General features: G+C 46.8%; 1 protein-coding gene across 1 annotated transcript in view; it reads right to left on the reverse strand.

Annotated features, from left to right (window-relative positions):
• SPTBN5 (spectrin beta, non-erythrocytic 5) overlaps positions 1 to 21,272 on the reverse strand; it is a 1,780,873-nt gene that overhangs the window by 639,588 nt on the left and 1,120,013 nt on the right. Inside the window, exon 39 of the mRNA XM_069208774.1 lies at positions 5,469 to 5,624. Coding sequence (XP_069064875.1) covers positions 5,469 to 5,624 — 156 coding nt within the window. The remainder of the gene's footprint in view (positions 1 to 5,468; positions 5,625 to 21,272) is intronic.

Genomic DNA, 21,272 nt, shown 5'->3' on the forward strand with positions numbered 1-21,272 from the left:
TTTCTTTGAAGATTTTCCAAAAACAACCCTAAGACCTTGTTGACATTTCAACCATATTTACTCAATATGTGGGTCTCATCAGGGCATTTCATCTGTATAACAACCTTACCAGTAAATCCAGCAATTAATCATCCATATGGGGGGGCGTGGTCTGGCCACAAATACGGATGCTTGATCAGCAAGCTCCGTGCGCCAGCGGGCCCGCAGTGGAGGAGACGATTCCTTTCTGGTATCTGTGGACCAACGGTGGAGCCCTACCCAGCCCCAATACCACCTGTAATCCTGAGTCCGACAGGGAGGCGGTAGCTCACCTGATATCGGTAAGAATACACCGAATATGTTCTGGCACCTGCACTTTGGCCCGAGGGTGGTGGCGGGGCCATGGCCTGTGGTGAATAACACTGACACCTGCTGTAGCGAAATGCCCCATATAGGCCCGGCGATAACACAGGGGGAGCATGACACTGGGCTCGATGGACTTTACCAAGGACACCCCTCCACCGTTTACCAACAGTGTGGCCAAGTACCGTGATACGGTGGGAGCCTGAAAGTACACCTGGAGAGCTGCTCAAGGGTCCCAGCCTGCCAGCAGCACATCTGACAGCTGGTCTCACTGTGGGGAGGCCTGAACACTCATCTGGCAGACTACTCCAAGTGCCCTCCCCTAGCCACAGATATTGGTGTGCTCACACTACCTAGGAGAGGGCGCTTGGCCTTTGGCCGGAGCAGGGGCGGAGCCACTGCCTGTAGTGAGTGCCGTCATCACCCATCGCGGCATAGGGTTGCACCTCACACCTCCTTGCGGGCCCATCAGCACAGAACACCTCGGGGAGCCTGAAATACCTCTAAAGACCCATTCCTGAAGCTTTTTCTAGATGTTTACAGGCCTGGTGGCATAATACACTGTGGGGAGTGTCTGGTCTACACCTCAGGAGCACCTCTAGTCTGTAATGGGCCAGGCAGCACCATTCACGGCCAGGGAGACTCTCTGTAACGCTCCGTAACGCTCTGTGAAGCTGAGTCCTGGTCTGACCGCTTTGCGTTGGCTCAGTATACACGCCCGCGGGCCCCAAACGCTCCTTTTTCCTCCAACTCAACCTCCTCCTCATTGAGATTGGAGGGAAGGACCTGCTATTGTGCGCCAGCTACCACCCCACCGCTCTCCTTAAAGGAACTAACAATATCCTTTCCAGCATGCTGGCTGCCCATCTCCGTAAGGTCATCCATCCCTGATACACAACGTCCAAGTGGGATTTGTGCCGGGATGCCCTTCTAGAAATCATCTCCGCACCTTTTTGCATGCCCTTAGGAGGCCAGGGATCTGCCGGAGGAAGCTCCGGCACTATCACTCTACGCCAAAAAGGCATTTGATTGCATAGAATGGGCATACCTATTCGCTACCTTGCGCTGATTCGGCCTCGGGGATCAATTGATAACCAAAATCCAACTATTATATGATCATCCCATGGCAGAGGTTAACTGTGGCAGCTTCCTGTCAGATCATTTCCGCATTCAGAGAGGAACACAGCAAGGCTGCCAGCTCTCACCACTTTTGTTCCTGCCAGCTCTGGAACCCTTGGCGACAACCATTCCTCAATCACCCCTCCTCACTGACTCAACCCTCTGGGGCGGGACGTCTAAACTCTACCTATATGCGGATGATATCCTAATTACCCTGCGGAATCAACGCAGCTCCCTGCTGGTGCTCTCACAACGCATAGATGATTTTGTGAACTGGGTGAACTGGGACAAAAGTGAAGCCTTGGCCCTCTCAACCGTCACAGCGAGGGTGGCCATTCATGGTTATCCTTTCAGATGGACACAGTGTAATTTTAAGTATTTAGGTATTCCTGTTAACAGAGGGCTGGACCACAATGGTAATGGATAACCTAGGCCCCCTAATCACTCGCATGAGACAAGACTTTGTAAAGTGGTCGTAACTGGGGCTGTCAATGTGGGGCAGGGTGCAGGCAGTATGGTTGGTCACATTCCCACAATATACATACGTGCTGGGCATGCTTACCCTATTGGTGCCTCTGGAGACCCTCCGAGTTCTGAATGTGGAAACCCCACTTAGCAGCTGCCAAGCTCATGGCCCGTAGGTCATAAGGGAGTATGGGACTCCCTCGCTAGAACAATATACACTGGCCCTCCACCTTTCGCAGTTGGCATGCATGCTACCTGAATTGTCGGACCCGCCACAATGGGTCTCTACTGAACGACTGTTACTCTCTGGACAAGGAGGTCTTGATACATGATCCCTCCTTCTCACCCGTGCAGACCCAACCCAATACTCCAGGCTATGCATAAATCTTGGCTCAAGTCCCATCACCTTCTCAGTACACACCCCTATCTTTACTCGTGGGCCCCCCTCTGGGGCAACAACCTCCTACACATAGATGGAAAGACCCTAAACTGCACACAATGGTGCACAGCGGGCATCCAGAGACTGGACCAGGTCCTAACCGATGGCGAGCTGAAACTGTTCAGAGGCCTGCAAGAGGAATTGGCCTCTCTCCACACCAGGCGTGGTGACACCTTCAACTGTCACACTGCCTATGGCTATGGCGATGTATGGGGCCCGCCCTTGGGCCCTCCTTGTCTCACCTGTGGTGACCTAACTGAGGACCTGGGGCGGTTTCCGAGGGGTAATGTCAGGCCTCTACGTGGTCCTCACATGTCATCTTTTCTCTCAACCTTTCATTGACACCCTCCCACTAAAAGGCAATCCTAACTACGGATAGAAATTGAGGAAGAAAACTGGTCAGATATTTTGGAAGCTTTGGACTGGGGCACACAGGTAGGCCGTCTGAAGTTCTACCTTTTCAAAACTCTTCAAGAGTGGTACTGGACAACAGCGAAAACTCCATAGTGCGGGCTTGTTGCCACATGCGAATTGTTGATGATGCCCAGCTACTCATTGGGACCTTACCCATATCCTATGCAGATGCCCCTCGGTCCGGCCATTTTGGATGGCAATTGGCGACACCCTGAATGCCTCTATGATGCCTAAGTGAATCTGTCACTGATCCTCCTACACAATACAAGAGACACCCCGAGTTTAACCCTCCCTCAAGGCCAACTCTCGCACATGGCCCTCGCAACCACCAAGATTTGCATACACTTTGGCAATGGCGCTCTCCCCAACTGCCATCTCCAGAAGAATGGACAGTAGCAATGGTCCAGAACACCTTATTTACCAACTACAGGACCAATTAGAGTTGTTCAGGCAGACACGGGCACCATTTATCCCTGATGGCCCCATGGACACTTGATGGCCTGTATCCTTCCACGAATTAACATGACAGCTGATATTTCACCCACCCCTATCCCACTGACCCCCTTCCCCTACACAAACCTCCCCCCAACCCTTGGCTGCCACCTCACCTCCACTCCTCGACCCCGGCCCCTGCTCCTCTCCTCCTTCCACCCCACTGGAGTCACACCCAGAGGCACTTGCCGCATCCGTCTCAGCTACGATCTGCCCCCTATCTGGTCACAGAGCCCGTGGATTCTCCTTCCTCATCCTGCCTCCATTTCATCATACGCCCAGCTAACAGTACACTGGATCACTGTTGTTTATTCCCACCCCGCTACCGCAACCTCAGGTGTATAGTCCTCTTTGCTAAGCACTCAGGTATAAAGTGAAATATCTGCACAGCCATCTCAATCTCAAAGGCTGCCAGTGTTGCATATGTGGAAGCTTTAAATTCTTTCAGAGTAAATTTCAGAACTTTTTTTTGCAGAATACTAAGACCTTCTTAAGCTTAATAACAAGATGCTGTCAGACCAGATAGCAGATTGAGGAACTCAGGCGACACTGCATGGAACAAGCATATTACGACACGTCCTTCAATTAATAATGTTCCTCCTACTCCTCTCTGTCTCCTTTAGTTCACTGAACCTATTGATGGGTGTGGTTCAATCTAAGAATACATTCATCACCTTCTCATCCTGCTTCTCTAATAACCACCCGGTCTGTCTTCACCCTGCCATTCTCTTTATCACTGTCCTTCTCTCTATCACTGTGTTACTACTCGATTTTGTCTCTGCACTCGATTTTGACTCTGCACCGTGCTGCCTCTCAACATTTTGTCCCACCACTCGCCACAGGCTTTTTGTCTCTTCACATGCTGTCCTGCTCGCAAAGGTTTTCTGTTTCACTTCACTATGTTCTCCTATTTTACACTCATTCTTGGTCTATGAACACCCTATCATAATATTATCACTGAGTCTCTGTCAAGTCAAAGTAAGCTTTATTCGATTTCATTTGAAAATCATAAAAGCAAATAAATAAAAGTACATAAAATCATCATTTAGTATACATAAAATATGCTAGCAGACTGTAGATGCAAATAAAATGTACAAGTTAGCATAACACTACTCAACGTGTACAAAAGTGCTATCTTGTAATGACTTTCTACAGTTAATCACAGCCCACAAAAACCTCGAGATAACTTTACATATGTACAAAGACGGTAGTATTTGTAAAAACAAGTAAGCTGGCCAGCACTGTACAAAATTATAGGACTCTCTGTCAGTCTGCATGCTATCAGACTACTTGTCACTTCTTTCTGTCTGTCATCACTCTATCTTTCTATTCATCACCACTCCTCTGTCTCTTCATGCCCTATCTATTCATTACAGGCTCAATTTCTCTCTCTCTCTCTTACTCTTGTCATGTCCTTCTGCACACATCACAATTTCTCTGCACCCTATCGTTCCATTCATTATATGCTCTCTGTCTCTTCTCATCCTGTCTGTATTCCTGTCACTGGCTTTCCACCTCTTTCTCTTCACCCTGTTAGACTATTCATTAGTGTATCTCTGTCTCTATGCACACTTGTCTTTCATTCATCGCAAGCTCTTCAATTGTTTACTCAGGACTAAAGTACTTAGATGGATAGCTACACTTGGGTAGATGAGTGTCACCAAACAGTAGCCCTCTAGGCCAGAAGAGTGGACATTACATTTAGTTATGTATTCGTTGATTTATTTATTTATTTATTTAACACATGCTACCTGAGGCAAACCCTCTTTCTCACATACTACAGAAGCTCCCACATGAACATTTATGGAGTGTCGGGTAGAATATTAAAGAGAAGAGTACACACCTATTTGTGGGTCAGACATGATCTGCACGTTATGCAGTGTGTATGAGGCCAGCTGGACCTAGAAAGCCATTTGACTGCAGTTGGCTGGCTTTGGTGATCAGTATTTTGTTTGCTTTTCCTGCACATGTGCTGACAGGGGAAAATAATTAAAATATTTGATTGTACCCTTGGGGATTGACTGCTGTACTTGGTTCAAAGTAGACTTTCTTGTAATTTAGAATGCTATGGGCACTATGATGGAAGGCTGATACTTGCAAGTGTGCAGAGAAGAGAGGTTTGGTCAAGCTTTTCTGGGAATGAGTCAGCTTGCTGGTGTTGCATATGTGAAATCTATAAATGAAACTCTGAGGTTACCTCAGTGACATCTGTGATGATCTTCTCATTCGCTAAGATCTCCGCCTCAAAGACCTGATGCTTCTGCAGCACCTTCAGCTTTCCTTGCAGATCACTGAACCCCTGCTGTGCCGTGTCTTCCAGCTGCTGCATGCGCTCCTGGATCCAGTTCTCCACCTGAGTCCGAAGATTAGAGTTAAAGTTAGCACTTGCACCTTGCTGTCTTTTTTACACACTTCTTTATCCAAAGTTATTTTAACAGCTGGAATGATTTGAAGCAACATCTAAATCAAGAACTGTGCCTGGCATATGCCACAGTCACAAAGAGGGCGTATTCTGGTTCGCGCTCCACACCAGCTATCTGTACACTGTACATGCATAAATGGCCCTGGCTCGCACATCTTGCACTACCAACAGGAAATACAGATCAACAACTATTAGAGTTGCATTCTAATATATTTCCCATCATCACCAGTATATACAGAGCTCTCTAGAATGCTGAAGCCATCACCATCAAAGAGCGAACAAGAAGGACCCCCTCCTACTGAAACAGTATATTCCTCGTTTGGGAAAATAAAAGTTGATTCATATTGCAAAATATGTTGGTTTTCTCCTCATGATTATGTTTCAGGGTTCCTTTGCAATATATGATAAACACTCAACATTACAAAATACAGGTGCTGAACCCTGAGCCACTTTGACCCACCCATACCATTGCTTGACTTTGCAGAACCCTGCTTCACTCCATTTCCAGCCTGAAAAGGACACTGTGATTCCCACGGACACCCTTGGCATTCCCGTGGTGCTCTAATGGCAATGGAATGTGGCCCTGATTCTATACCCCTTTCAACCACGTATGTGAATCTTAAAGATCCAGAAATATGCCAGTTTAAAGATGCAACTGGAACATAACCCTAAATCCCAGTTGGTCATTTGACATTGAGATCCAGCAGCCACAACTAGTGCCCCAACCACTTAAAAATTTCAACAATGACAGCCCATTCACGAGAAACGGGTTGCCAAATGTTTGTGCCCTGGAGGAGCGGCGGGGGCTTGGGAAACCTACTAAGAGTGCTAGTCTATCTACAGGACCAGCAGTCTTCCTCTTTCATTCACTCTGATTTTGGAAACCACTCGGAGAAGTAAGTGGTTTCCTACTGAACTGTGCCTATTGCCCTCTTTGTCAATGGCCACTTAGACACTGTACACTGGAGTTTTGACTTTGAAAGAGTTGATAAGCACCCTAAAACAATACCCGTTCCTAGGGCGAGAACACCAGGTCAATCTTGGGTGAAAAGTGATGAAGATAATAATAATAACAATAATAATAACAACAACAATAATAAATTAGGTGACTTTAACTCTCTATTTGAACAAGTAATACATTAAAATCGATACTTATTAAATCAAGTAATACATTATTAGACAAAAAAACTATAACAAAGTCAAAAACCGTTCACAAATAAAAAAATATAACAAAGTCAAAACCCGTTCACAAATACCACAAAATAGAGCAACAACAAGAAGATTTCCGAATCGAGTGTACATAAAAAATCAAATGCCAAATTCACCTTCCTTAACCCAGCCTCCTTAATTATTGCTTCAAGATATTCTCTTCTCTCTATTTATAGTTAGGGACATAGTGGCATTAAATGGGCTAACTAGTTTGGCGGTCAAGCTTAGCATTGGCAAGACCTGACCCCTGTGCTTGAGATATAGTGAATATTATTGTAGGCGCCAGCTTTAATATTAACATGTAATTAGCAACAAAGAAAGTAACATTCTGCCTTCCCTACCTCCAACGTAATGCTATAAAAGTGAGTTAAAGTGCTTTTCACTTCGACTGAGTTTAGGCTTTTTCATTTATCAGTCAGTAAATACCGCAGCATGTTGTGCCTATGGTAACTTTGAAATACGGATGCAATCGTGCGTCTCATTTCATGGGTATATCCGTCCTGCATTTTACACAAGCCCATCAAACACTGTGTAGCTAAGCGGACGTTCCTCTAGCTAGGTAGTGAAATGGGCAGGGTATGTTTTTCAAAAAATCCTGGACTGAAGCCACTGACTTGTGGCCTCTTGCCCCAAAGGCAACTGGAAAATGTAGGACAATTAATGTATTCTTGATACACTGAAATATGCTGTCACATATACTTCCAAGACCTACAGATTATAAATATGACTGCTACATTTAGTATAGCTCCTTACAGGCTAAATATTGGAAAGAAGCCTGGGATGGTAGCTCTGCTATTAAAATAAACGCCAGGTGGTTTTGCTGATTAGCCTTTTTCTGGCATAATTGTATAAGTTATGTTTATTCGGATTCACAAATCCATAAAAACAACAGCATCATAAAACATTCCTCATAAGTACACTGAGTGAAATTGATCTTTACAAAGATAAATTATCATAAAACAGTGCAATTAACTAAACACAGATATCAGCAGCACTTGTAAATCACAGGGACAAGCCATAAATTATTTTTTATCTAGAAGCAATTCATACGGCCATTAAACATTTTGATAAATAGAAACAATTTTTTTCTGTAGCTAAAAGTTGCAGATACAAAAAGACTGGCCTCACCTAAGTAAAATGCTCAGTTAAAAAAAGGGGTTTAATATAAATTTATCAGTGAGAGAGACATAAAATGGGCATATTGATACAACACGCACAGGCCCTCATTACGAGTCTGGCAGTCCTTGGACAACCAGACCCGCAGAGGCGGTCTTACCGCCGCCGGGCTGGCAGTTAATACCGCCATATTACGACTTCAGTGGTTTGGCTAAAGCCAAACTGCCGAAACACCACCCGTACCGCCAGGGTGGTTGGACTGCCGGACAGGAGGTGAGCACCTCCGGCCTGGCGGTAGATGTAATGCCACCATCGGTATTACGACTTGGCAGACTGCCAGCATTTTCGTGGTAGTCGCACCACCAAGAAAATGCTGGCGGTCATGCACCTGGCAACAGGAATCTCCATTCCTGTTGCCAGCAGACACCCCCCACACGACCCCACACTTACATTCACGCACCCCCACTCACCAACACATTCGCTTACATATACCCCCACACACTCGCACCCAAACACATACTCAGATACACCCATTCACTCACACACACGCACTCAAACAGACACATACATTTGCATCCATGCACTCAAACTGACAACCCCTTCTCCCCTGCATTCACACAAACATACATGCACACACAACAACCCCCTCGGCATACACGCACTCACAAACGCACACACAGACACCTCCTCTCCCCTGAATTCATACACACAAGCAGACACTACACACAATCGCACAACATCCCCCATGCCCAACCACCCCCACCCCCTCTCGGATGATCAACTTACCTGCTTCGGCGAGGTGGCTGTCTTGGAGGGGATGGGTCCCAGCGCTTTCCAACGCTGGCATCGAACTGCTGTGCTGGAAACCGCCACACCATATTATGGATCGTAATACTGCGGGCGACATCCTGTTGGTGTGGCGGTACCAGCAGTGGAAAGCGCCTCCATTACGATGTTGGCCAGGCCGACAGTGTCAGATTTCCATCCGGAATCGGCACAACACCGTAATAGGGCAGTCTTCGAACCGCCAGCACTGACGGTCTTTTGGAGCTCCCAGCTTCAGCGGACTTTCGAAAAGACTGCCGAAGTCAAAATGAGCACCATAGTGTTGTTAATGGAGACCTTATCACAAGAACAAAATGGGAGATCAGAAATTCTACACCAGGTCCCGCTAGAGCAATAAACTGATGGAATAGGTCCAGTCTAAAATAAGTGAGTAATCCGTGAGAACCACTGGGCATATCCAAAGAAAGATATGGCTCCAGGAACAGTTTTCTCATAAACAAATTTTCTAAAAGAAACCTTTAGTAAGGCAGACGTTTCCCTCTCTGCAGCTACTTTCTTCCGAAGGCTTCTCTCAGCCAAGCGACAACCTGCTTGGTAATGCTCCTAGGATTTAAAAAAAGTTCAGGCTTCCCCAAGGCTTTAAAATTATCCTTAACATACAACAACCATGGTATACTTGCCATGCCATCTCTGTACACAGAGTTCTCAATAACTACCCCACTGTAACGTAGTTCATCTTTCCCCCAAATAGCACACCACAACAAAAGTAGATGCAAACAGATAAAATCACCAATATAACCCACTCCCAGGCCTTCATGCAGAATTTCAGACGCGGTGTGTAGGAGCTGGCTCTGTATATACCATATCAAAGTGAGATATAGTGTGCACAGAGTCCAGGGGTTCCCCAGAGGCTTGACAGAGGCAATAATTGATAATACTAATGCTCTCTTTGTGGTAGTGTGGTCGAGCAGTTAGGCTTGTCAGAGGATAGCGTTAAGCATTTGTTGTACACACACAAGCAATAGAATAAACACACACTCAATGACTTAACTCCAGACCAAAACGATTTTATATAGAAAAATGTCTTTTTACTTTAATACTAGAACCACAAGCTTCAGTTCAGAAGTAAATACTGTTGCAGGTAAGTACTTAATGTAGACATCAATGTAACTTTGTTTCACTTTAGTCAAGTAAACAGTTTTTAAGAAAACAGAGAATATTGATTTTAAAAGTGGACACTGCATTTTCTGAACAGTTCCCGGGGAAAAAAAATAAAGTACAGTTTTAAGAGGTAAACACATGATTTACAGTTCCAGTCTCCGGGTTATAGGTAGTCCACCATTGGGGCTTCAAGTTAACCCCAAACACCCACCACCAGCAACGCAGGGCAGGCCGGGTGTAGAGATCAAAGTTGAGCAATTTGAACGTGGGCGCCTATGGAGACAGCGGGTACTCGGAATCAGGTCTACCAGCAGGTAAGTACCTGCGTCTCGGAGGGAAGACCAGTGGGATTTAGAAGAGCACTAGAGGGGCCACAATCACCAAACACACACCCTCAGCGGCACAGGGGCAGCAGGGTGTAAACAGGACATCGCGCCCCTGGGTGTCACTCAGAGACCGCAGGAGAGGTCCAGCGGGTTGTCTCAGGCACACCACCAGTCGGACAGCCTGTTGATCGTTGCTGCATCCGGTGTCGGTTTCTCCAAGGCCTGGGGGCTGCGGGTGCCGTGGGTCCTTTGACATCGGATATCTTCGTCCGGAGCTTTCGCAGTCAGGAGGTCCTCGGGATTCCTACTGGAGGCGTCGTTGTGTAGGGGTCAACCCAGGGTGAGCACTTGCTCGGAATCGCCTGGGGGCCCTCTCTGGCTGGGTGGACCACCTGGACACAGGCTGTGGGTGTCGGTGCAGAGTGGTTAGGACTCACGCTTGTGGAGAGAGATGGGAGTCCTTTAGAAGAGGTTTCTTATTTTCTAATCTGGACAGTGCCGTTGTCCACGGGAGTTCTTGATCCTCTGTGATGCAGGTAGTCTTCTGGAGGTTTTTGAGAGGTCACTGGTCCTGCAGGACGCGTCGCCTTTCTTCTGTAGGTTCTTTGAAGCAGGAGACAGGCCGGTAGGGCTGGGACCAAGTCAGTTGTTCTCTCCTTTCCTTCTCTGCTGGGGATTCAGCTAAGCAGTACTTCTTCTTCTTGTGAGGTCGTCAGGAGCCTGGCAAGCTAGGGTTCAGGGAAGCCCTTAAATACCAGATTTAGGGGCGTTACAGGGGTCAGAGGGCAGTAGCCATTGACATCCTCCTTGTGTCCACTCCATTTGGGGGGGGGGGCAGATTCCTATTCCTATTGGTCCCTGTCATCCAAACCAAAATGGAGGATTCTGCAGGGAGGGGGTCACTTCAGCTTTGGACACCCTAGGGGTGGTCCCAGCTGAATTGGTCACTCCTCCTTGTTTTTCTAAAGTTTCCTGCCGAACTGGCCGCCAAAAGTGGGGGCTTGTCTGGGGGTGGGCATCTCTACTAGCTGCTGTGTCTTGGGGCACTGTAACACGAGGCCTGAGCCTTTAAGGCTCACTGCCAGGTGTTACAGTTCCTGCAGGGGGAGGTGTGAGGCACCTCCACCCAGGGGAGGCTTTGTTTCTTGCCTCAGAGGGCACAAAGGCCCTCACCCCATGGGGCCAGAAACTTGTCTCTTAGTGGCAGGCTGGCATAGACCAGTCAGTCCTACATTAGAGGATTGGGCAAAATACAGGGGGCATCTCTAAGATGCCCTCTGTTTGCATTTTTCGTAATAAATCCAACACTGGCATCAGTGTGGGTTTATTATTTTGAGAAGTTTGAAACCAAACTTCCCAGTGTTCAGTGTATCCATTACAGAACTGTGGAGTTCGTTTGGACAAACTCCCAGACCATATACTTAATATGGCCACACTGTACTTACAATGTCTAAGAATGGACTTAGACACTGTAGGGGCATATTGCTCATGCTGCTATGTCCTCACCTGTGGTATAGTGCACCCTGTCGTAGGGCTTTAAGGCCTGCTAGAGGGGTGACTTACCTATGTCACAGGCAGTGTCTTGTGGCCATGGCACCCTGACAGGGATGCCATGTCAACTTTGCCTTTTCCTCCCCACCAACACACACACTCTGCACTGGCAGTGTGCATGTGTTAGGTGAGGGGTCCCTTAGGGTGGCACAACACATGCTGCAGCCCTTAGGGACCTTCCCTGGTTATAGGGCCCTCTGTACCACTGGTACCTTTTACAAGGAACTTATCTGTGTGCCAGAGGTGTGCCAATTGTGGAAACAATGGTAAATTTTTAGGGAAAGAACACTGGTGCTGGGGCCTGGTTAGCAGGATCCCAGCACATTCTTAGTCAAGTCACCATCAATATTAGGCAAAAAGCGTGTGTGTGGGGGGGGAGTAACTTCAACAAGTTTCCTACACAGTGCCTTGCCCAACACCCTAGAGTCCCCTCAAAAATGTATTTTCTGCCACCCCCAAAGCATCTATGTTCACATAATACCAGATGTCACAACGAAAAGTGGACTTGGGTTAACATTTGGCTTTATAAATCTCCAATATAGGCCTAAAGGGTTTATTACCCAAATGAAATGAAAAGTCAGGAACAGATGCACAAGCCCTTGTCATTTTACCCACATTTTTCTTATTTAAGGGCTGCCAGTTAAGTGTTGAGTCCAATAGAAGTCCCAAATAAGTAAAACACTACACCTTACTTAAAACTTGAACCTGCACACAAAAAGTCACTCTTTTGGTATTTTTTGGCCCTAAGACCATCACATGTGACTGTAAAATTAGTTGTAAGATCCAAACTAGCCATAAAATTCCCAAAGGTATCTAAAAGCTTCTGCACACTCGTGGTGGTACAAGCAGGTAAAACAGCATCATCTGCAGATAAAAGGGCTGTGAGAGTCCTGCCCCTAGCTTTTGGCACATCCAGATCTATCTCCAAAAGTGCATTCTCCAGTTGATTGACATACAAGATGAAAAGAAAAGGGACCAGGATACATCCCTGCTGAACTCCCTGACCAAAAGAAAAGTGCCTTGTCAATTCCCTGTTGCTTCCATAACGGTCAGAGGCCATCAGGCCCTGATGGACGTCCCTCAAAAAAATTATCAGGTTCTCTTTCATCCCCATGAAACACAGCTCTGCCCATAATTTCAATCTGTTCACTTTATCAAAGGTAGAGCTGAGGTCTATAAAGGCAAGATGCAGTGGACCTCTCTGTGCCCTAATGTACTTATTAACAATAAGATGGAGAATCAAGTTCTCTTCCACTGTTCCCTGGCCTGGGCGAAACCTGTATTGAATGTCGGACAGAATATTTTCCTCTTCTGTCAACTGAGTTCTCTTCAACACAACCTTTCCAATAATCTTAACCTCATCATCTATTAAGGAAATGGGACAGCAGCTTGGGGGTCACTTCTATTGGCCTTCTTAAAAATCGGTACAATAATAGAATGATGCCACAAAGAAGGAATATCACAGCTAATGACAGCATTGAGGTTAAGAGTAAGTAAAGGGGCCCGTAAACCTATAACTGCCTTAAACAGGTCCCCAGGAACACTGTTTGCGCCGGGCTCCTTTTCCATTGGAAGGAATTCAAATAGCATCTCTAACTGCTTCTGACAATAAACTTATATGAAATTCCTGAACCGGAACATGGGACTAGGAGGTACGAACAGGCCCTTTATATAGGTCAGAAAAATGGGTCTCACACGCATGAGCAGGCACTAAAGCGGCTTGTTCCTCTAACTTAACATTCTTAAAGAAATAAGTTACTTACCTGTAACTGTAGTTCTCCGGTATCGGAAGCTTTCATAGACTCACATGCTTGAATACTTCCCCGTCGTCGAGATGGGAGTCCCCGGTGGAATATACAAATCAGGCCTAAATGTACATCTACATTACATGCTTTAGGCCTTAATTCAAGAATCTATCACAGTCATTTTGTAAAACAGACCCAAACTCAAAATTTAACCAATCAGATTGCTTCACCTAATAGAACTTCCTGTGAGGAGCTGCCTTCCTCCAGATTTTCCGAGCATAAGTGCTATAATAATGAAGAACACTTAGGAAGGAGAGAAGGTGAGCTCATCCGGGGAGGCAGGTGGGTTGCATGTGAATCTATGAAAGCTTCCAATACTGGAGAACTACAGTTACAGATAAGTAACTTATTTCTTACTCCAGTATTGGAACTTTCATAGATTCACATGCTTGAATAAGACTAGCAAGCAGTAACCAGCACATTTTCTGTATTCATAAAACACTCTTTACCATATAAAAGATAAAGGGGGTCATTCTGACCCTGGCGGTCCGAGACCGCCAGGGCCATTATGACCGCAAGCACCGCCAACAGGCTGGCGGTGCTTTTTTCCCCATTCCGACCGCGGCGGTAAAGCCGCGGTCGGTCCGCCGGGGCTGGCTGTTTTCCGCCATTTCTGCCCCCGCGGCTATAATCCGCCAGGGCAGCGCTGCTTGCAGCGCTGCCCTGGGGATTATGACCCCCTTACCGCCAACCTGTTTCTGGCGGTTTTCACCACCAGGAAGAGGCTGGCGGTAAGGAGTGTCTTGGGGCCCCTGGCGTGGGCAGTGCAGGAGCCCCCTATCAGGGCCCCGGCCAGCTTTTCACTGTCTGCCTAGCAGACAGTGAAAAGCGCGACGGGTGCAACTGCACCCGTCGCACGCCCGCAACACCATTCGGAGCTGGCTCCTGTGTTGCGGCCTCATTCCCGCCGGCCCAGCGGGAATGTCAGAATGGGGGCCGCATGAGTGCGGACGCATTGGCGGCCGCATGGCGGGCGGCAAGGTCGGAATGACCCCCATAATCTACATTAGAATAATTAAATGCAAAAGAAATAAGAGCCAACACACCCAAATATAAATCCATATGCATAAGTTATACTTTTGTGTTAAACGGAAAATGAGATATTAAAGCAGAAGCGGATGGTGGGAAAAGAAACAGCTCACCTTATCAGAACAAATGCCTAAGGACTGCTTGACCCACCACTGCATCTCAGAGCGTCTCAGCATCCAAACAGTAATGCTTTGAGAAAATGTGTGTCGTCCTTCACATCGCTGCTTGGCAGATGTCAGGCAAGGACACACCAGAAAAGAGTGCACAGGACGTGGAGGCTGCCCTAGTGGAATGTGCACGTACTCTGGCGTCCAGAGGTCGACCAGCCCTTTGATGGCAAAAAGCTATTGTGCTTGAAATCCATTTAGAAATAGTCTGTTTAGTGACAGGATGCCCTCTTCTGGGCGCACTGAAGGCCACGAAGAGTTGGTTTGATTTCCGGATCGAACTTGTTCTTTGCAAGTAGAACCTAAGACATCTTTTCACATTGAGAGAATGAAGCGATCTTTCCGCTCCAGGTTGAGGTTGTGGGAAGAAAGTCTTTAGCACCACTGGCTCATTAATAGGAAAGTCTGATGGAACCTTAGGAATAAACTTAGAGTTGGTTCGTAGGATGACCCTATCACCAGCAAATTTCAGAAAAGGTTCTTGGATGGTAAATGCTTGAATTTCGCTGACTCTGCGAGCAGGTGTCAAGGCCAAGAGAAGTGCTACCTTCCAGGTGAGGTATTTGGGGGGTTATTCTAACTTTGGAGGAGTGTTAATCCGTCCCAAAAGTGACGGTAAAGTGACGGATATACCACCAGCCGTATTACGAGTTCCATAGGATATAATGGACTCGTAATACGGCTGGTGGTAAATCCGTCACTTTTGGGACGGATTAACACCTCCTCCAAAGTTAGAATAACCCCCTTGATGTCTGCTTTATGAATGGGTTCAAATGGTTCCTTCATTAGCTGACCCAGGGCTGTATTTAGTTGCCAAGCTGGAGGCTGTGCTTTAACTGGAGGAAAAGACCGGAAGAGACCTTTCATAAATTGTTTGATGAGCCTATAAGACCCAGAGGGATGGCTCCTTAGAGAGTCGTCTATATCTGGAAATGGCTGCCAAGTGAACCTTGATAGGTGTGCCAGATGAAGGAGATAAGGCAAGATTTGCTCTGAAGCGGAGGAAAGCGGGTGAATGCCATTAGAAACACACCACAAGCAGAATCGTTTCCATTTTAATTTATATGTTTTACTAGTGCTATCCACACGCGCTTTAGCTAGACGGTCTTGCAGTCGTTAGGAATATTCAAATGGCCGAATTCACTGAACTCAGGAGCCTGAGGAGCTCTGGAGAAAACCTCAGAAGGCTGGTATGGCAGTAATGGGGGTCCACTGTGGCGCTCCCAGAGTGCATGGAATTGTAAAGCCAATCCTAGAATCAAAATTGGGGTACAATTCCCAGGAGTTAGACATCTTACATGGCCATTTCGGAGTTACCATTGTGAAGCTGGACTTAGGTAATGACCTATGTCCAGTGTACATGTAAAATGGCATCCCCGCACTAACGAAGTCCAGGGAAATGGCCCTCGATGACGTGGGGCACCTCTGCTAGTGCAGGGGTGCCCTCACACACAGGTAGTTTGCACACAGCCTTCAGGGTAAATTGTTTGATGAGCCTATAAGACCCAGAGGGATGGCTCCTTAGAGAGTCGTCTATATCTGGAAATGGCTGCCAAGTGAACCTTGATAGGTGTGCCAGATGAAGGAGATAAGGCAAGATTTGCTCTGGAGCGGAGGAAAGCGGGTGAATGTCATTAGAAACACACCACAAGCAGAATCGTTTCCATTTTAATTTATATGTTTTACTAGTGCTATCCGCACGCGCTTTAGCTAGATGGTCTTGCAGTCGTTAGGAATATTCAAATGGCCGAATTCATTGAACTCAGGAGCCATGCACATAAATTGAGAGATTTGGGATCCGGATGCCTCACTTGGCCCTGATTGATGGTTAATAGCTCCGGAATCGGTGTTATCCTGATGGGAGGACACGACAACAGCAACAGTAGTTCTGTGTACCATGGTTGACGCGGCCAGGCTGTTGCTATTAGGAGTATCTGACATGGCTCTGATTTGACCTTGATGATTACCTGTGGAAATAGACATATCGGAGGAAAAGCGTAAGCATAAATCCCTGACCATGCTATCAAAAAGGTATTTCCCCAGGACCCTAGTTGTTGATCCCAGCTTGCATAAAACTGGCATTTTGTGTTCTGAGACGACGCAAACAGATCCAAATTTGGTTTTCCCCATCTGAGGAATATTGCATCAAGCGTCTGCTGATTCAGTTCCCAATCATGGGAAGATGTGCCTAGCCTGCTTAGCGAGTCTGCTGTGGTGTTGCGTACTCCTGGAAGGTGTTCTGCCCTTATGTTCACTGAGTGTTGAATGCACCAGGTCTAAATGGTCTGCGCTTCCCTGGACAGAAGATGTGACCGAGTCCCTCCTTGCTTGTTGATGTAGTGCATGGTGGTCGTATTGTCAGTTCGGACAAGCACTGATGATCCTCGGATTATTGGAAGGAAAGCCTGAAGTGCCAGGTACACAGCTCTGAGCTCATGGAGGTTGATGTGAAGAGTAGCGTGAGAAGGGGGCCACTTGCCACTTACTTGGAGGTCTTGTAGACACGCCCCCCATCCCTCCATCGAAGTATCCGTTGTTATCATTAATGGAGGGACCTGAGCTAAGAATCCTAAGCCTGTGGAGATGTTTGCCGGTGTTCTCCACCAATCGAGGGAATCTGACATCCTTGTTGTTATCTGTATGATGTCCCCGAAGGAACCTTGTTTCTGCTTTCATTGCTTGTCGAGCTCTGCTTGTAGAGGACGCATCTGAAGGCGACAGTGCGGAATAAGATTGATACACAAGGACATCATCCCTAGTAATGACTTGAACCGTGGAACTGAAAGAGACTTTCTTTTCTGAACTGCTAGTTTGATGAGCTTGAGTTGTCTTTCCTCCGCTGGATATGCCTTTGTTTGAGTCATGTCCAATTTAGCACTGAGGAAAACTATTCTCCTGGTAGGTTGAAGATGGGACTTCTCTCGATTGAGAGCGAGACCTAACTGTTTGAAAAGGCGTAAAGTCGTCTTGAGAGAATAGCGTAGTGACTTGATGTCGGAGGCCTTCACTAACCAGTCATCCAGGTATGGAAATATTTGATGTCTGTGGCGCCGTAGATATGCTGCAACAGGGGCTAGGCACTTTGTAAAATTCCAGGGAGTGGAGTTGAGTCCGAAAGGTAGCACTTTGAATTGAAAGTGCCTGCCGGCTACCTTAAATCTCAAGAATTTCCTGTGCTTCGGGTGAATCAGTATGTGGAAGTAGGCATCCTGCAGGTCTAAGGAAGCCATAAAATCTCCTCTGTTGGAAAGCTGGAAGACGTCCTTCAATTTCACCATGCAGAAAGACTGCTTCTTCAGATATTTGTTGAGCTCCCTCAGATCCAGGATGGGTCTCCATAGACAAGTTTTTTTTCTGATTAGGAAGAAGCAAGAATAGAAACCTCTCCCTTTTTAAGAATGAGGTACGCCCTCTATCTCTCCTTTGGATAACATGACATCTATTTCCAGGAGAAGAAGATGGAGATGCTGTTGACGTACCCGGGAAGGGGGTGTCTTGGGGGGCATACATATAAACTCTAGCAGATGACCGTAATTTATTATGGCCGGGACCCACTTGTCATTTGTTATCTGACGCCAACGTTTCAGATGATGTTTTAGGAAGGAAGGAGAGGTAGCCGGCCCTTGGAGTTTGTAATTGTCTGCGGGAGGAATCTTTGGTTTGTCTCCCTGACTTTCCTCTGGGAGGAGGCCTCCTATATGCTGCCGCCGGCGGTTGTCTCTGATGATATTGGGATCTGGAAGATTGGAAATGAGAGGAATAAGTTGGGTACTTGTATGATTGGTAACCACCTTGAAAGGAAGACTGCCCTCCACCTTGATTGCCTGGAGAGCATCGTCCCCATGCTTGCCAAAAAGGTCTTTCCCATAATAAGGAAGGTCCAGAATCTTAGTTTGGACATCAGGTCGAAAGTTGGTGGCCATAACCCATCTCTGGCCCCTTAATACTGCCGATATGGCCAGAAGCCAAAACCCCACAGCGGCAATGTCTAACACACAATCAATAACTTTTGCAGATATGTGCTGCCCTTCAATGAGAATCTTTCTCGCCTCAGTCTTGCTAAAGTCTGGAAGATCATCTACCGAGTGAGCGATGTCCGACCACAGTTGCCTATCATACCTTCCCAGGAGCGCCATGGGGTTTGCAGCATGCACCACAATGGCAGACAGGGAAGAGAATATTTTTCCGGTGTTATCAAGGCGCTTACCATCCTTGTCTGGGGGCGTAGATAGAGGTGCCGAAGGGTTTCTGGAACATCGTTGTGCCGCTTGGGAAACCACTTAGTCCGGTTTTGGATGTCTCACAAGGCAAGCAGGGGCATCATCTGTTGCCTTATATTTTTTATCTAGTTTTGGCAAGACCGCTGGCACCGTAGCAGGGTTACGCATAATTTTTAATCCCTGATTCCACACATGATCTATATTAGGGATAGCCCTGCCCACCTTCCTATGAGGCTCTTTAAAATCATACAAAAAGCAGTCTTGCTGTGGGGTTGGCATTTGAAGCTCATATTGTGCAGCCGCTTTCTCGAAGGAATTGGCTTGGTCAAGGCCTCAATAATGTTCCTACAGATCTTATCATATGCCTCTAGTATACTCTGTTTAGAGGCCTCAGTATCTAAACAAGTCAAAGGCCCTCATTACACAGAGGCCCTCATTACAAACCTGGCGGTCTTTGACCGCCAGGTTTGAAGTGGCGATCGTACCGCCAACAGGCTGGCGGTACAATTCACCATATTTTGACCGCGGCGGTAGCCATGGCTGTCCCGGCGCTTTGAATCTGCGCTGCCCTGGGGATTTTGACTCCCCTTCCCGCCAGCCTGTCCATGGTGGTAGACACCGCCAATGAAAGGCTGGCGGGAAGGGGAGTCGCGGGGTCCCTGGCAGACAGGGAAATGCGCAACAGGTGCTGCTGCACGCGCCGAACCACCACATTGCCGCCGGCTCCATTAGGAGCCGGCAGCAATGTTACGGCCGACATCCCCGCCGGCCCAGTGGGGATGTCCAAATGCAGCCTGCGGGTTTCTGGCCGCATTGGCAGCCACCTGGCGGTACAACCTTGGTGGTTGGCCTCGTCCGACAGCCAAGGTTGTAATGAGGGCCAGAATTCCTTAGGACAAGAGGCAATTAGCCTTGCAAAAAACTGCTCAGGCACTATTTTGCACCACTTGAGTCTGCCGCCCTGATCCGTGGGCCTAACTTGGAGAATATAACAGGTAGACTCCTGTGACTCAAACTCCCAATAAAAACTAGCAATGACTGGGTTATGGTTACTACGGACATTCCAACTCACAGAAAAAGAGATTAGTAAGGGGAGCAAAACCGCAAAGATGTAAATATAATCTATATTAGATCCTTTCCCATGACCCTTAAAAGAGGGGGCAAGAAGGCCTTCTTGCAGGCTCCCTCTGTCCAAGAGGGTGACCAAATTACACTCAGCTGACAAACCATTCATTATTTCCCTTGTCTCGTATGACTTAGATGAACTCATGGCAATCATCTTCATAAAGATAACACCCTTTACAAGGATGAAGATTAAAGTCACCAAAAGCCATTAGCACTATATTGGAGTCATGTTGAGTTAGGTAGAACCTTTGAACACATGAGCTCAACAAGGTCATAACATCCTCTGGTTCACTCCCATGAAGTGCATTGTACACATTAACACATAAGATCCCAATGTTATTCTTAAATTTTAACAACACACCCAGGATGTGAAGAGAAACTCTTGACAATCTCTTTCACACTATAAGCTAGGTCTACCTTAACCAATGTCAACAAACCCCCACTAGGCCTACCACTTGGCGATGGCAAAGCAATCGTTGAGAATGACACATACCCATCAATGTGAAATCCCCCAGTTAAGGCCCACATTTCCCGCAAAGATATAACATCAACAGAAGTGAGCAATTTTAACCATTCTGGGTCAACAGACTTCACCCTTAAGCCTGCAATATTCCTGGACATAATTCTAGGAGCCCTGGCGGAAACTGCTACTTGCGGCTCAATACTAGAGCTATTATCCCCCCAGTCAGTCTTGTTCATTCAAATCAGAAAGAGGTTCAAACTGATTTGTCACAACAAAATTTGGTACTACATTTATAACAACAGTGTTGAGGACACTGCCAGCTCCACTGTGCAAATTAGATAAAGGAGCTGTGTGGGCTGGACTCACTGAGTACGGTTTATAAAAAAAGCCTAGGCGTAGAATTTTCATATCACCATTACCGAAGGGACCTGGATCAAACCTCCTAATTAAATCACCTGCCTTCCACTTGTTTGAAAAATTAACAACAATTTAGTCCCCATCAATAGATTTGATAGTGGGGCCAATCCACCTCACCCTTCACACCATGATTATTTCTTCATAAAGCTGAGGACAACCGACTAATGACATGTTTCCCTACAGCCAATGGACCACCTATTTTTA

Source organism: Pleurodeles waltl, chromosome 9, assembly GCF_031143425.1.
Source record: "Pleurodeles waltl isolate 20211129_DDA chromosome 9, aPleWal1.hap1.20221129, whole genome shotgun sequence".
NCBI lineage: Eukaryota > Metazoa > Chordata > Amphibia > Caudata > Salamandridae > Pleurodeles > Pleurodeles waltl.